Here is a 15,449-nt window from a genome sequence, read left to right on the forward strand (position 1 = left end):
TGCAGTACAGGATGCACAAATACACAACAGCATCAAACTACCACATCTACAACCCGTGGATCCCCATGGGTCAATGCACTAGTACGATATAATTCCACTAATTCCTCCTGTGTATAAAATGTAGTTTCATAACATTTAACTTACGGAACAAAATCATAATGCTGAATACAGTGTTGTCTTTCTCAAATATTATAGATTTATTGTAGAAATCTCACCGAAACAAGTCCTTACATAAAATCCAACTCAATACATCAAAATCAGACAAACAAATTAAATCAGGTTTTTCAGTTTGATTTTTTTGAACAGATGATCACTGTAACTTCAAGGTTGCAGTAAACATGCTGAACCATGTTTTCCTTACAGTGAAATAAAAATGTTCAAAGATTCTAAACATCATCAAATCATAGCCATGACAACAGTCAGCGGTATTATTATTAAATGTTAATTTGGTTTTGATTTCACAAGCTAGCTAGTCAAATTGCCAACTAGCTGCTTATCAAGCTAATTACCTTGTAAAGATCCAGACGGTGCAGGAAAGTCCTAAATCTAATGTCATTGGCTGATGTGTCCTTGAGTAAGGCATTTAACCCCCACATGTAAACTACAAACAAATAACAGTTCTTAATCAGTACATGGCTAAAGGCAGGCAGTAGTTTAGTTTTGCTAAAGCTGCTCAAAAATTTCCTACATTATGTGTCACTTTTTTCCCTGTTCATAACATAATCACAATCACAATGTGATGGAAATGACAAAAAACTGACAGAAACAAAATTAGTGAAGCTATAACCTAGATTTAATTCATTACATCAGACCCTAGAAATTATACAGCTCCAAAAATTAATCTGCAGTTAGATGTTGTGTGACATTATATAGTCAAAACTTATTTTATAATGCAGGTATGTTAATGCTGCCTCAGGTAGCAAGAATTAATTTATTTACATAACATTATTGCATGATTGTTTACAAGGAATATGATGAAAGCAGGAAAAACTAATTGGTTATCTAGCGTTCTGAACCTGTTATGACAAAAGTATGATTTCTACAGTTATTTTACAGTTTCATATTAAACGCTTACTAGTTAGCATAGTTAGCTACAGTTAAGTGATGGATTCCAGTTCTGTTTATAAATGACTGCAGATAAACCTCATACAACCACATAAACAACAACAAAGTTAAACCAAAACGAAACCACCACCGTGGCAATCAATGTTAGACACTATGGACAAGTTTGAAACAACATCATATGAACAAAAAGCATCAGATATTGACCTGCAGTTCAGTGACAAAGACAAAACCAGACTCAGATACAGGGCTAAATGGATCAGATAATGGTTCTGAAAGTACTGGTTATTTTATCAACTCCTTCATCAACAGTTCAGGTCATATGTTATATATAAGACTTTAAATCAAACCAGAAAAGTTTAGACCACGGTGAGACAGAACCAGCTTACTATTCCCATAACAGTAGTGGATGGAAACACACATACATGAGAATTTTCTTTTCCCAGCCATCTGAGTATTCATTGAATGGAGTGTACATGTGTTGGCTAGATGGTTAAAAGTTTGGGGCCCCTGTAGCAGATTGGATGTATAGCCTTACAACAGTCTTCATCGCTCCAGCCATAGTCTTGACCTGATTCCAGACTGACGATGGCGCACTGTCCATCTTGAATCGTACCGGGCTCCCCTTCGCCCCAGTTAGTGGCCTTAACCTGGTCCCCGTTCACCCAGTACCACTCCCCGGTCATAGAGCTGCGACGCATTCCAATCCACACCTTCTGCAGACGTGCGCTGTTCATCTTCATTACTGTTTTGTAGATTTGTGTCTGCAGTTTGGCGTCAGCGAAGCTCACCAGCTCCAGGCTCCTGTTTTTGCAGTACTGAACAGACTCACGCCAGCCATCGGCCACCGGTCCAATTTCTACAACTTCTGGTTTCAACGCACAACCCCTGTAATCTGTAGTTTAGACAAAGAAAGTGGGAGAAAATAATGAGAAAATAATACAAATAACTGCTAAGTTTATTTTAAGCAGTACAGAAGCACTGTTGGTCTCTGAGTTTGGTTGTATTTGTAGATGATAGTGATGTGACGTTCATGAACGAATCGAATCTTTTGAATGGCTCTTTGAAATGAACGATGTGAACTGAGTCTTTGTAAAGAGCCGTAATTTTTTTTTTTTTTTTTTTTTGTTAAGGAAGAAGTGTCCAATTGCACATCAATTTAGCGTCACTGAAACCTGTAACTGAAAATGTAGCAACATCCGGTGCATACATCTGCAGGCCAAAGAGTGCACTTTTTTTTTTTCTATTTCTCATTACGACATTCCTTTTCTTATTACCACATTTTATTTGTACTTTGAAGAACAACCGTTTGAAGATATTTGTGCATTGTGCAGTTTTCTAGTATTTACATATATTTTTGTTCATGTTGCAAATACTGGCAAATACTGGAGTTACATTGTATGTAACTCCAGTATTTGCCTAATGTCACCTCTCATGTCATGTATTTAGCCCACACATTATAACTAACTATTCTTTTTTACGGTAACATAATATTTACTGCCGCACCAATTAAACACCTTTAAAATGTAATGTCAATCATCACATGTAGCCTATTTAGTCATTAAAACATTGGTGTTTCAAAATAATGCAAAAAACATAAAAGAGCCAGTCTTTTGAACGGCTCTTTTCAGTGAACGGCTCCTGACTGAACGGCTCCCTTCAAAGAGCCAAAAGTCCCATCACTAGTAGATAAGTTAAGGTTAGTTCATTTTACTATTTCTGGAGGCAAATTCAGTTTCTGTGTTTAATCCATCCTAACACACTAGCATTAGCACATTAGGATCAGTGAACTGTGACCAAAGATGCTTGGGAACCAACTTCAGACCATCATCGGTAGCTTGGTCAAAGTTAAGTTTACCCACATATACCTGTTTCTGATGGTGGGGGAAACTGAGTAAACTTGTGTAGCATAGAAGAAAGAAGCAAGCCCAACTCGGAAAGGCCTCAGTGGAAGTGCTAACCACTGTGCCACCAACCTTCCCTTTTTACCCTTGGCCACGCTGGCCACAGGGTATTGTCATCAGTTCGTCATCCGTCCATCCGTCCGTCTGTCCATGTATGTGTAAAAACTTTGGCATGCACCAGTGGATCTCAACTGCGGGGGGGCAACAGATGGTCAACCCCAATGATAGGGTGAGTGGAACTCACTTTCACTGTCTCACAGGTTTATCAACCCGTCCTCTGCATACAGCTCCGTCGCATTACTTGTAGAATTATGTATTGAGGTCCAGATTGAGGACAGATTGAAGCACATCGTCTGTCCATCCGTCTGTCTGTCTGTATGTGCAAAAACTTTGGTGTGGACTGAAGGCCAAGGGTTTTCAATGTTTTTAGTTAACACACATCTTGTGTATGATCTTTCGATGCAAAATCTTTGTTTTTGTTTGTATTAGGGATGCACTGATTCCGATACGAGTATCGGGCATTGGCTCCGATACTCCGTGTGTGTACTCGTATTTGTACTCGTAAAAGTAATCCGATACAAATGCACCGATACTACTTACGGCTGTGTGACATTCACATTTCATTGCAGCAGGTACTTGGTGGTGGAATAATGTGTAGGGAGTGCAAAGAGTGTGGAGATTTTTCAAAATAAATGATGGTGATAAAAGTAACGCTGACTGCAAGTAACGTTAAAGACACAGACAGATACAGACGCAGCGTTCTGTCCGTCCTCTGCGTACATTCCATCTGTTTTCCAGGTGCTGGCGGATGTGTACCCAGATGGAGAATACCACTGGGAGTACGGAGCGGTGCAGACCGCCGCCAGCAGAAGTGAAAACCAAACTTATCTCTCATTTCTCTTTTCTCTTCCTGCTGAAGCTAAGCTTTTAAACCTTACTAGCCAAAACGCTGCAATATTAGTATCGCATTAGTGTTGCCTCTGTCGTCTCCATGTTTGTTATTACTGACTTTCTGACTTTCTTCTTCTCAAAAAACTTTACTCTTCTTCGTGGTATTTGTCCAGTATGGTTAATTCAGAGCGGCGCCCCCTGGTGGATTAATTGAGAAGCGCTCATTCCAACACATTAAATGTCAGTGGCAGCACTTTGTTCCAGTCAGACTGATGACAACAACAATAAAGCACATTTACAAAAGGAACAAAGAACTGGAATGGGATTATTAAGTACTCGTATCGGCACTCGGTATCAGCAAGTACTCAAATGTAAGTACTCGTACTCGGTCTGGAAAAAAGTGGTATCAGTGCATCCCTAGTTTGTATTGTTTAATTTTAATGACCCCAAAGCTCTACATATGTGTCGTGATATTTTTATTGTATTTTTATTTAACCTTTAGTTAACCAGGAAAGTCTTACTGAGATTAAAAATGTCTTTTATGTGAAATTATTCAATTATATATCAGTTACAATCATTCAATCCAAATTTAGATAAAGTTACAAATTTACAAAATATTCTGTCGATATCCATTTTACCAGTGACTTATAACCATGTGTCAGAACAAGCTAAATAAATATTTTGACAGTCAGGAAAAGCAACTAATCTGTATGTTTCAGCCTCCCTGTCATTTAAACTCCTCTTACAGGAGTCTGCAGAGAACCTTCAGTTTAAAGTTATGTTGCAGAAGGTTCCAAGCAGAGGGAACAGCGAGCTAAAAAGGCTTCTTCCTGAACTTTAGGTCCTGCCAATAAAAACAAGTCCTGCAAATGAAGACTGTAGGTAACTGCATTTTTCTGGGAGATGTGCGCTCAAGTAAGAAGGGAGCTGTCCTACTATACACTTATAAATGAGCCAATGTCAATACTAAAGTCTGCAGGACAGAGATGACCAACCAACACCAGTACAATGATGGGTTACAGCTCTGAGACCAGTAATGAACCTCAGATCTCCACGGTAAACAGCAGAGGTGGGTCATCCCAGGTTCATCAAGTCAAAGTCTTGCCATGTATTGGCGCCAGCCTGTTCACTAAACTCAGGTGACTCCACTAATTATCTCATCTGCCTGGATGAGGCAAGGCAAGGCAGATTTATTTGTATAGCACAATTCATACACAGGGCAATTCACAGTGCTTTACAAAAATGGAAAAGAGACAGATTAAAAGCACATAATTACAATTAAAACGTAATCAATAAAACATAAATAATAATCAATTAAAACAAAGTAAAAGAGAAGAGTGCAGACAGAACCCTTTCAGTTGTTCTGTGCACAGTTGAACAGAGCTGTTTTCAGCCTGGTCTTAAACACTGTCAGAGTAGAGGCCTGTCTCATGTCATCAGGAAGACTGTTCCAGAGTTTAGCTCATGGAACTGAAACGCAGTTTCACCCTGTTTAGTCCTGACTCTGGGCACCAGCAAAAGACCAGTCCCTGAGGTTCTCAGGGTCTGAGATGGTTCATATGGGACCAACATGTCACAGATGTACTTTGGTGCTAGACCATGGAGAGACTTATAACGAGCAGAGCTGTTTTAAAGTTTATGTCAAGGAGTTGTGCTCATCTAAATGAGCTGGTTCAGTGAACAGGTTGGAACCACTACTTGGCAGGACTTTGACTTGATGAACCTGGGATTATCCACCTCTGGTAAACCGTATCAAGAACATGTAGACTCTGAGACGACTCATGCATGTAGACTGATCTGTCCCCAGGCTGCCACTGAAGGTGAACCAAGGCCAGATCTAGACCAATACCTTGGTTAGTGGCGCTGACCGAAGCAAATGTGGTTTTGATTGCAGGTGGAACTAATGCACCCTATGGAAGCCAGGGGAATTTCAAACTAAATTCAACCAAAGGAAAGTTGACTTTGAGACTGGAACTTTGGTTCAGCAACACCTTCAAAATGGTTTCACTTGAATGCAAAAATAAAAAATAAATAATCTAAAAATCTTCATTAATGTTACCTTTGATTAAAATCATACCACTCAATTCCGGCCACTGGTCCAAGAACCAGAACTAACGTTGTTGTTTGGTTGTAGTTGTAGATAAATATGTTATGATGAAAAGAGTTATGAAAAACAAACAAACATTAACTCTGGACATTAAAATACATACCTGTGGATTTGCTGATGATGGGTGCCGGATGCCCAAACCATTTGTTCTCACCCATCCTCCCCATAAAGTAGACCGCCATTGTGGAAGTTGCATGCCAGACGATGCTCTCGTCCGCCTTCAGCTCAAAAATAGCTGAGACGTAGCGGGAGTCTTTCACCTCCTTCCAGTCTGGACTGTCTGGGGTATCATCATTAATACGAAGCCCATCGATGTGACCTTTGTCAACCATTACCACAACAAAATTTGTTGCCCCTGCAACTGCAGAAACGACAAAACATGAAGCGAATTCTGTGTCGGGGATGAGGGGGAGGAGTAAACCAGGACGATAAAGGATGACGGTTCCAGATGTTTTGACCAGTGGTGTGTTTGGGTCAAATGAAGATTCCTTCCTGGTGCTTTCATCTGACAAAAGCACAGATGTTTCACTTTCTATGGTCAAAGGAGTAGGGATGTAATAATTGAGTTTCTTCATATTGACAGGAGGCAGTGTTGTGTACAGCATTCCACAGGTGCAGTTGTAGCTCATAGCACATGGGTGACCAAAGAGGACTACTACTGGATGATCAGCCTTCAGAACTTGCGGTGAATTGCTCTGATCAACCCAGATCTGAGAGACCTGGAAGGGCGCAAAAACATTCTCGTCTCCTCCAATGTTTACCACGTTTTCCTGGTCTGCATTGATGATGACAATCTTGAACGGATTCCTTTCGGTGACGTTTGTGGTGACAATGTGTGCAGGGGAAGTGGTTTTTTCGATCGTGGGCACTGGAGGGATGTAGAACTCTGTTCCATGTCTGTCAGTGGAAATAACCAGAGCCGTCTGCACTATGTCGTCTTTGAAATGAATGGCTTGTACAGCGATGTTCTTGGTGCTCTGTATCCTCACAGTGCTGAAGGAGTCTTGTGATTTTGTGAGCTCTATTAGATCGTTAAAAGTGTACTCCTCAGACTGTCCACTATGCAATGTTTCGATTCTTGTGGACAAGGCGGATGTTTGTGCGATATGCTCTGTAATGTTGATTTTTGTGTAATCATACAAAGCGGTGATTACGACCTTGTTATCTGGTGAAACAGGATGATAGAAGGCAATGTTCTCTGGAAAAGCAAGAAGAAAACTTTGACTGGTGTCATCATCAGAGGCATTGACCGCAGATTCTGTAACGGGAAGTAAACAAAAAATTCACAAACTTTCAGTTGGACACTCAATGAAAAACTGTCTTAAAAGTGAATTTATTTGGAGCTTTGCGTTTTGTGTTATGGCAATGTAGCAACTAGGATGGGTAACTAAACTTAAATTAACTAAACTGGAAATAAATCCACTATACCAAGAATGAATACTACTACTTTTACGGGTCACCACAACACATCATTTGCTTCCTGACATTGTCTATTTCAGTCTTCGCACACATAAACCATTTGCTTGTCCTCCTTCTCCATATCCATAATTCTCATCTTTGTTCGTCCTCTTTGCCTCCTACCTGGTAGCTTCATCATCATCATCATCCTTCTACCCATATATTCACTGTCCCTCCTCTGCACATGTCCGAACCATCTCCTCTTTCACCTGAGTTGTTCCTCTGACATTTGTTCCTAATTCTATCCATCATCCCCAAAAAATCTCATTATCTTCAGCTCTGTTTTCTGTCGTTAAAGGGGTCAAATTTTGCTTTTTTTAAAAAAAATGGAATTATGCATTTTCAAACATTTCCCTGTGGTCTACATGAACTGTAAATGCTATGCTTGGGTCTGAATTCTTCATTAATTCAACTCCACAGGTCCATCTTCAACCCTATATCTGAGTAATGACACCAGAAAGGTCATTTTGAGCGCTGGCCCTTTAAATGCAAATGAGCCACTTCACCCCCCCTCAGGTTGTTGACCGTGCTGCTCTGTCCCGTCTCTCTGTACTTGGAGAAATGTTTGCTGGAAGTCTCAACCGTATATGTGCAAATGTTGTGACATAACTAGTTAGATGCAACAAATTCAGAAGGAATTGAAATGAAATAAGTTGCAGAAATTCACTCAGTTTTTGCCAAAATGAATATAAAGATAGCTTTGCAGCACCTGGGGGGTTCAAATTCAAACTTTTTGAACTATTAGGTACGGTGGCCGACAAGGGCCAAACACATTTCAACAGCCCAATGCGTGTCATTAAGAGAAAACAGCTGGAAGTACAGAAACAATGCAAATTCACAAACTCAAACACAAGTCTAAACGAGGTACAAAAAGAGCAAGCCGCAAGACACAAAAACACATGCATAATCATCAAATGCTCTGCAAATTGAGAAACGATGGAAAGCACAAAACAATTCAAACCAAGAAAACATTTGCAAACGAAAAACGCTGCATAACCAGTCACTACAACAGAAGTGCCCCAAACCTGTAGGGGGCGCAGAACAGCTCAATGCAGAGACACACCGGATGGAGAAGGAGACGGAGAGCAGCTGACTGACAGTGTTTCAAACTACAGTGGGATCAAACGGAAGTTACAGCGGAGTGTGGTCATGTGAGTTATTTGATTCTATTTGACACTAGTCTGTTGTCTATAAACGCTGGCTGATGCAGGTTTGGAGCACTTCTGTTGGACTGACTGGTTATGCAACGTTTTTTGTTTGCAGATGTTTCCTTGCTTTGCATCTTTTCTTTATTTGCAGAGCATTTGATGATTATGCATTTGTTTTTGTTTCTTGCAACGCATTTTTTTTTTTTTTCTCACATTTTTTCAGTTGCACCATGTTCCTCTTTTTGTACCTCATTTAGACTTGTACAGGGTGAGTCAGAAAAAACGCTCTTTCCATTTAAAGAAATTGTACTGCTAAAACGGAAACACTGATTTTTCTTTTGACCATACAGTCATATTGATGTGGTTATTGAGCATGTCTGGTGATGTAGTCATAGATTTATTGCATTGCATAAGAGAGAGAAGGTCCATTGTTTATTGGGCACTGAAATACCTGCCAACACAATGTATGCCACAGTGAACAAACTTGAAATTGACAACAATTACAGGAGTCGGGGCTTTGCTTTCACACTCAGGACATAGGCCTACATGACAGTGCCCAGGGAGTTTTCATCATGGCAAGACCACAGCGATTGCAGGTATTATTTCCTCATCGAGTTGTCTGTTTGGGTCAGGAGAGAGAGTGGCCACCTAGATCCCCGGACTTGACCCCCCTTGATTTTTTCTTGTGGGGGTATCTTAAAAACCGTGTGTATCAGACTGTTCCACAAACTCTTCAGGAACTCCGAAATCGCATCACGGCTGAAATCCAAGCCCTACGACAAACACGAATGGCGAGAAGAGCTGTGTTAGAGATGCGACAACGAGCACAGATTTGCATCAATCTGAATGGTAGCCAGGTTGAAGGTCGTGCCGGACGGCTTCGTTGAGACAAAACATTTTGATGGCGAGTAAACATGCAGTAATGGTTGACAATTTCAATTTCATTCACGGTGGCATAAACTGTGTTGGCAGATATTTCGGTGCACAGTAAACAATGGACATTCCCTCTGTTATGCTATGCCATAAATCAATGATTCAATCGCCAGACATGCTCAATAACCACATCAACATGACTGTATAATCAAAAGAAAAATAAGCATTTCCATTTCAGTGGTACAATTTCTTTAAATGAAAAGAGCGTTTTTTCTGACTCACCCTGTATTTGAGTTTGTGAATTTGCATCATTTCTGTACTTGCAGCTGTTTTCTCTTAACTGAGATGCATTGGGCCGTTGAAGTGTGTTTGGCCCTTGTCGGCCTCCATAATTAGAGTTCCCAAATACACAAATAAATGTACCAAAGACAAATAAAAGTGGGTTTAGCAAAATATGACCCCTTTAAGTGAGTACAGCCATCTCTAAACTCTGCAATGTTGCTGGTCTCACTACTGTCCTGTACATCCTTATTTATTTATTTATTTAACCAGGAAATCCCTTGAGTTAAAATTGCTTTTTCGATGGAGACCTGGCCAAGACAGCACGCCATTACAAAGTTACAACAATTCTAAAATAAAACACGTCAAAAACAAAGGACAATAGACACATAAAATAAAATCCATCTTATTTGAACACTTGCCGTCGCTCTTTTTATTCCCCTGACACTTCCATCCACCTTTCATCCACACTCTCCTCTTCATGTTCAACCCAACCTTCCCATTGACCTGAACAGTTAAAATCCATCACTTTCCCCTCAACTCCTTGTATCCTCAGTCCTTTACTATAACAGAGTATTTTTTATAACCTAGAATTTCAACTTTTACTGTAACAAAGTACTTTTATAAGGCAGTATTTGTACTTACTGTAACAGAGTAGTTTTCTAACACAATATTTTCATTTTTACTGTACAAGACTATTTTTTTTATAACCCAGTATTTGTACTTTTACTGTGACAACATAGTTTCATAAAGTGGTATTTGTACATTTACTGCAACTGACTAGCTATATGAGATGGTATTGCGCTTTTACTGTAACAGAGTAGTATTTATACTTTTACTGTAACAGAGTGCTTTTATAACACAGTATTTGTAATTTTACTGTAACAAATTATTTTTTAAAACACAGTATTTGCACTTCTGCTGTAACAGACTAGTTCAGGGGTGTCAAACTCATTTTAATTCAGGGGCCACATTCAGCTAAATTTGATCTAAAATCGGCCGAACCAGTAAAATAATAATATAATAATATATAAATAATGTCAACTCCAAACTTTTCTGTTTTAGAGCAAAAAAAGTTAATTTATATTATGAAAAATGTTTACATCTACAAACTATCCTTTCAAAAGGTGTGAATAACATGAACAAACTGAAAAAAAAAAGTGGAATTTTAACAATATTATGCCTCAGTTTATCATTTACACATGTACATTATAACTTACAGATCACAGTGGATCTACAAATACACAAAACATCTTGTTAAAATTGTACTTACTTCTCTTAAGACTTTTCAGGTTGTTCATATTTGTTCAGGTTATTCACATTTTTTGCGAAATTATACTTTGTTTTAGTGTAAATACATGAAAATATTTACATTTACAAAGAGAAAAATTTGGAGTTGTGAGTATTTATATTTTATTATGATAGCATTTTACTGGTCCAGATTGAATTAGTCTGAATGTGGAATCTGAACTAAAAGGATTGTTAATTTGTTAGTGTAATTTTTGCATTTCAGAAATTCATCCCAAGGGCCGGACTGGACCCTTTGGTGGGACGGATTTGGCCCCCGGGCCACTTGTTTTACATCTGTGGACTAGTTTTACACACATAAAAAGACTTTATTACTTTTGTAAAGGCTTCTAAATTATTTTTTATTGTTCTGTAGAAAATCAAGGTTAATGAAGTTACCATATTTGGTTCCTTACCCATAAATGGCAAAAAATCCAACAAGTATGTGTAAAAAATACAAGAAAAACACATGTAAGGTGAGAAGAACATCACTATTAGAACATTAGACCAACGTAAGTGCTGATCCAAACATCATGGACGGTCAGTAAAGGACAGAAACAGCTTGAACCAGATTATTGGAGTTCAGCTGACGGACCTGAGCTCTCTCTGGGAGAAAGGCGTGGTCCAGAAAGCCAGGGGAATTATAGATCAGCCTGGACACATTTTCTTCCCTGACTTTTCTCTCATGCCCTCTGGGTGGTACTAGTATGCACCCCCTAGAAAAACAAACAGATATTCTAACTCATGTATTCCCTCAGCTATCAGTGTGCTAAATGCTGGGAAGTGACTGAAGGTGATTTGATTGGCTATTTATTGTGTTTTTATTCTTGTTTTTAGCATCTTACTCATTTCACTGTTGAATTTATTGCCCGGTTGCTGTTCTGTGGGTACTGACAGGTGAACGTGTATGTGGCTGTCATATGCTGCTATGACTGTTTTGCATTTGTTTGTTTGTCCCTAATTGTTTGGATGTTCAATAAGGCAGGGTAACTGTGAACTGAATTGCCCTTCGAGGATTAATAAAGTAGTCTGAATCTGAAAATGAATCCTGTCCACATCCACATTCTCCCTTTGAACATCATTCCTTACATTAGTACCATTACTTCATGGTACCTAACAAAGCAGGTACACTCACTGTTCATGCAGAGGTGGACCTTACAGATCCTGTAGACCACATTGGACCTGAGATTGGTGGCTCACTGGAACTGTTGCTGTCACTATCTTGTAATGTATGCAGAAATTACCAAAAATAGTCAGTTGCCCAATAAAGGGTTAAAGTTTTTTTTTTTTTTTTTTTTAAAGTTGGTATTTGTACGTTTGCGTTAACAGAGTCATTTTATAAAGTAGTATTTGTGCTTTTTTGGTCAGACATATGTTGGTTTTTAAAAATTCATTATACTTTTGTTTTGATTAATCCATAAATTACAAAATAAAAATACTGTAACTTCAGAGTTTTAGTTGCTACCAGGGCGGTTTTGTGCATTTTTAGTCAGATTAAGTGTATTTTCATTCTTACCTGAGCTCAGTATCAGCAGCAGAAGCAGCAGCTGTCGATCCATGTCTGGAGATTAACCCTGAAATCTGAAGAACATATAGTGACTTAAAACCAGTCCAGGTCTCATCCTGTCCTTACTCTAATTCTTTTTCTTTCCTGAATAAATCCAGGTTTGCTGCTTTTCCTCATATTTGGTTTTAAATGACACCTTACCTGCTGGTCGATCCTCGGCAGATCCCTGTCCTGAATGTTTGGTTAAATCCTGACCTGCTGCTTTTTCCTTCTCATGAAAATACACATTTGTCAGTCAAACAGCAGCGACTTCAAAGGCATTTGCATGAGATGCAGAAGACTTTAGGTGTGGTTGAGCTAATTTTACAATTCTGAAATTTTTATTTAGTCTCATTCACACAGTTTGACTTTTACTCTCATTCTATAGAACTTTAATGATAGAATAGACAAATATCAAATGATTAAATATGAAATGACACATGCAGTGACCTAGTGCAGGTTTTCATGCGTGTTGTTTCTGACCTGACCAGATCCGGAGTCAGTTTGAAAGTCAAATTAGTGACATAAGGTTCATGTTTTCTACATTGAACATGAATGTTAACGACAGTAACAATATAATAACTTTATGTAACAGCAGTTTACAAAGTGCTTTGGGAGATGAAGCAAAAATGGGAATGAGTTTAAGGAATGAAATGAGAGAGAGGATACAAAGTGACATTACAACAGGGTATGTGAGACAGAAAAGACACGACAATAAGAGAATAAAAAGAAAACCTCACAAAAATAAAAGCAATAAAGGGAAAAGGATGAAAAACAATAAGATAACTTTGAATAGGATGGTTCCAGTCCTGCCTCCTTCAGTAATGGCAGCACAGACAGAGGTCTCCCCAACAGAATTTTATAATATCCTGTAAACTGGGATTATTTAGAAGTGTTTTAAGCAAATAAAAAAGTTGGACCAAAATCTGTGTTTTTTGGACCACATACCCCCCCCCCCAGTGTTTGACTGTAGTGGTGGTCAATGATGACCCCCCTGAAAAATGGTTTTAAACATTCCAAAATACCTCACATATTGTGACAACTTGGTTAAGTTTCACCAAACATACCCCCCCACCACCACCACCACCACCAGTGGCATTTGCACTTTAAAATCACTGCGGTCAAACCAGCCCTGATCCTCCTCTCCATGGTCCAGCCAGCCCCTAGTGTTTTACATGTGCACTACTTATCTGATAATTACCGTAAAGTATGTTGGATAAAATGGTTTTAAGGCTATTTTTAACATGAAATAAAATCTTTGTCCTCCATAAGTATTTCACAAATCTGTTTTTTTTTTTTTTTGGTATTAGTACTTCCTATATTATAAGCATAAACACTATGAACTACTTTTACTGTGTACTTTTGGAGTAATCATACTCCAAAATCCCTTCCGGGCTACAAAAGTGTTTTCATCTAAAATAGTGTAAAAGACTAAATTCAATGATGAATAAAATAAATTATTCCAATAAGTACCTCATGAATTTGGTATTTTTGATATTAGTACTTCATATACTATAAGCACAAACACTATGAACTACTTTTACTGTGTATTTTTGGAGTAATCATACTTCCAAATATACTAGATTCATCAAGAATTCATCATCTAGGAAAATACATAATTTACACTGAAAAAACTCTAAAGAGGATAATATTACAATAAATCAATCTTATATTAAATGGTGATAAATGACTTTAGACAGATTAAATATAGAGAACAATTTATTTGGGAATTGCCACAAAAGCAGCACTGGGTCTTTATGGGTTAATTTCTTCATTTCAGGTCCACTGTTAAAATAGAACTACCCCCTTGCTGTAGCCTATTACACATAAGAAAGTGAATGGGTTTTCTTTCCATGTAGAATATTCACTACACAAAGCCTGGTCAAATCAGATCACAGTTCAGGAAGGGGTTAGAGGCGAAGAGCCTGTGATGTTTGAAAACAGGAAATGATGACTGGAGCCAATCAGCAACCGACTATTCAGCACAAAAAGCCCACTCTTTTTTAAAAGTAGTGAGATGGTGAGCTTTAAGTCACGTATTCAGCCTTGTTCTTCTGAGGAAGGGTATTTTTTTATACTTCAGCAGACAAGAAACAGACAAGTAGTAGCTCCAAGTAGATGAAGAAGGTTCACGTTCATCACCTTTAGTCTGCTCTGACTCTGGCTTCAGCTGGGTGAAGACTTTCCTGGATTCTAGTTTTCTGTAAGTAGACTCCATAGTCTTTGGTGATTAATGTCGACAGCAGGTTCTGACACATGATTCTATCGGACTTTATAGAAAAATATATTTCTTTCCCAATGTGTTCACATATCAAATTAGAATGCACTGACATGGTTGAATATTTAAAGACCAATTTGATTCAGTTCAATGCGTTTTTGTTCTCTTTTGCTCTTTTTTTGTCAGGCTGCAGTTTTTTTTGGTTTATTTTGTTCATTACTGTAATAATTTTCCTTCATTTTGCACTGCTATACCCCTACTACTAATGATAATGTCTAAGGACTGAAGTATATGTTGAGGAAACACCACCCGACATTACATTTAGATTAATGAAAGTACAGAAAAATGACGATTCATGTCTCTCAAAATGGCGGTATGGGTTTTCTTTTCAACACAGGCTTGTAATGAAAACGCCCACGGGTTTTCCGAGGCAGCCATGTCATGTCTATCTAACGTTATCATATTTTAGCAAGCTTGCAGTAAATTTTCATATTTCGTTTACAGAAAATAAAGTTTTCTTCATCCAAATTGCAGTCCAGGTTAGCACATAAAAGCTTATGAATGAACAAAACCAAGGCAGATACAGTCCTCTGTTATTCCTGTTTGTACAGATTGTAATCACCTTTCACCAAATGCAATGATTACATACTGAGTCCCAGTTACACTTTATCTATCA

The 15,449-nt window shown here is 38.4% G+C and overlaps 1 protein-coding gene across 2 annotated transcripts; it reads right to left on the reverse strand.

Annotated features, from left to right (window-relative positions):
* Window positions 1-173: 173 nt before the first annotated feature.
* LOC115435565 (uncharacterized) lies at window positions 174-13,359 on the reverse strand. 2 transcript variants are annotated; one of them, XM_030158071.1, is made up of 4 exons: window positions 12,718-13,359; window positions 12,526-12,590; window positions 6,068-7,222; window positions 174-1,957 (listed from the first exon to the last, which is right to left on the reverse strand). In XM_030158071.1, the coding sequence occupies exons 2-4, from the start codon at window positions 12,566-12,568 to the stop codon at window positions 1,548-1,550; spliced, it is 1,608 nt and encodes a 535-aa protein (XP_030013931.1). In that variant the 5' UTR covers window positions 12,569-12,590; window positions 12,718-13,359; the 3' UTR covers window positions 174-1,547. The 2 variants fall into 2 exon arrangements, with proteins under 2 accessions (XP_030013931.1, XP_030013932.1); XM_030158072.1 differs by having other exon boundaries at window positions 12,526-13,359.
* Window positions 13,360-15,449: the final 2,090 nt, after the last annotated feature.

Source organism: Sphaeramia orbicularis, chromosome 16 (genome assembly GCF_902148855.1).
Source record: "Sphaeramia orbicularis chromosome 16, fSphaOr1.1, whole genome shotgun sequence".
NCBI classification, from domain to species: Eukaryota; Metazoa; Chordata; class Actinopteri; order Kurtiformes; family Apogonidae; genus Sphaeramia; species Sphaeramia orbicularis.

What these genes read in the sequence shown, in the direction of transcription:
- LOC115435565 (XM_030158071.1), bottom strand. Translation starts at nt 12,568, where the DNA reads ATGGATCGACAGCTGCTGCTTCTGCTGCTGATACTGAGCTCAG. An exon ending in GCTGCTGATACTGAGCTCAG is followed by an intron (nt 7,223 to 12,525) that starts GTAAGAATGAAA and finishes TTCCCGTTACAG; the next exon opens with AATCTGCGGTCAATGCCTCT. An exon ending in CATCATCAGCAAATCCACAG is followed by an intron (nt 1,958 to 6,067) that starts GTATGTATTTTA and finishes TCTAAACTACAG; the next exon opens with ATTACAGGGGTTGTGCGTTG.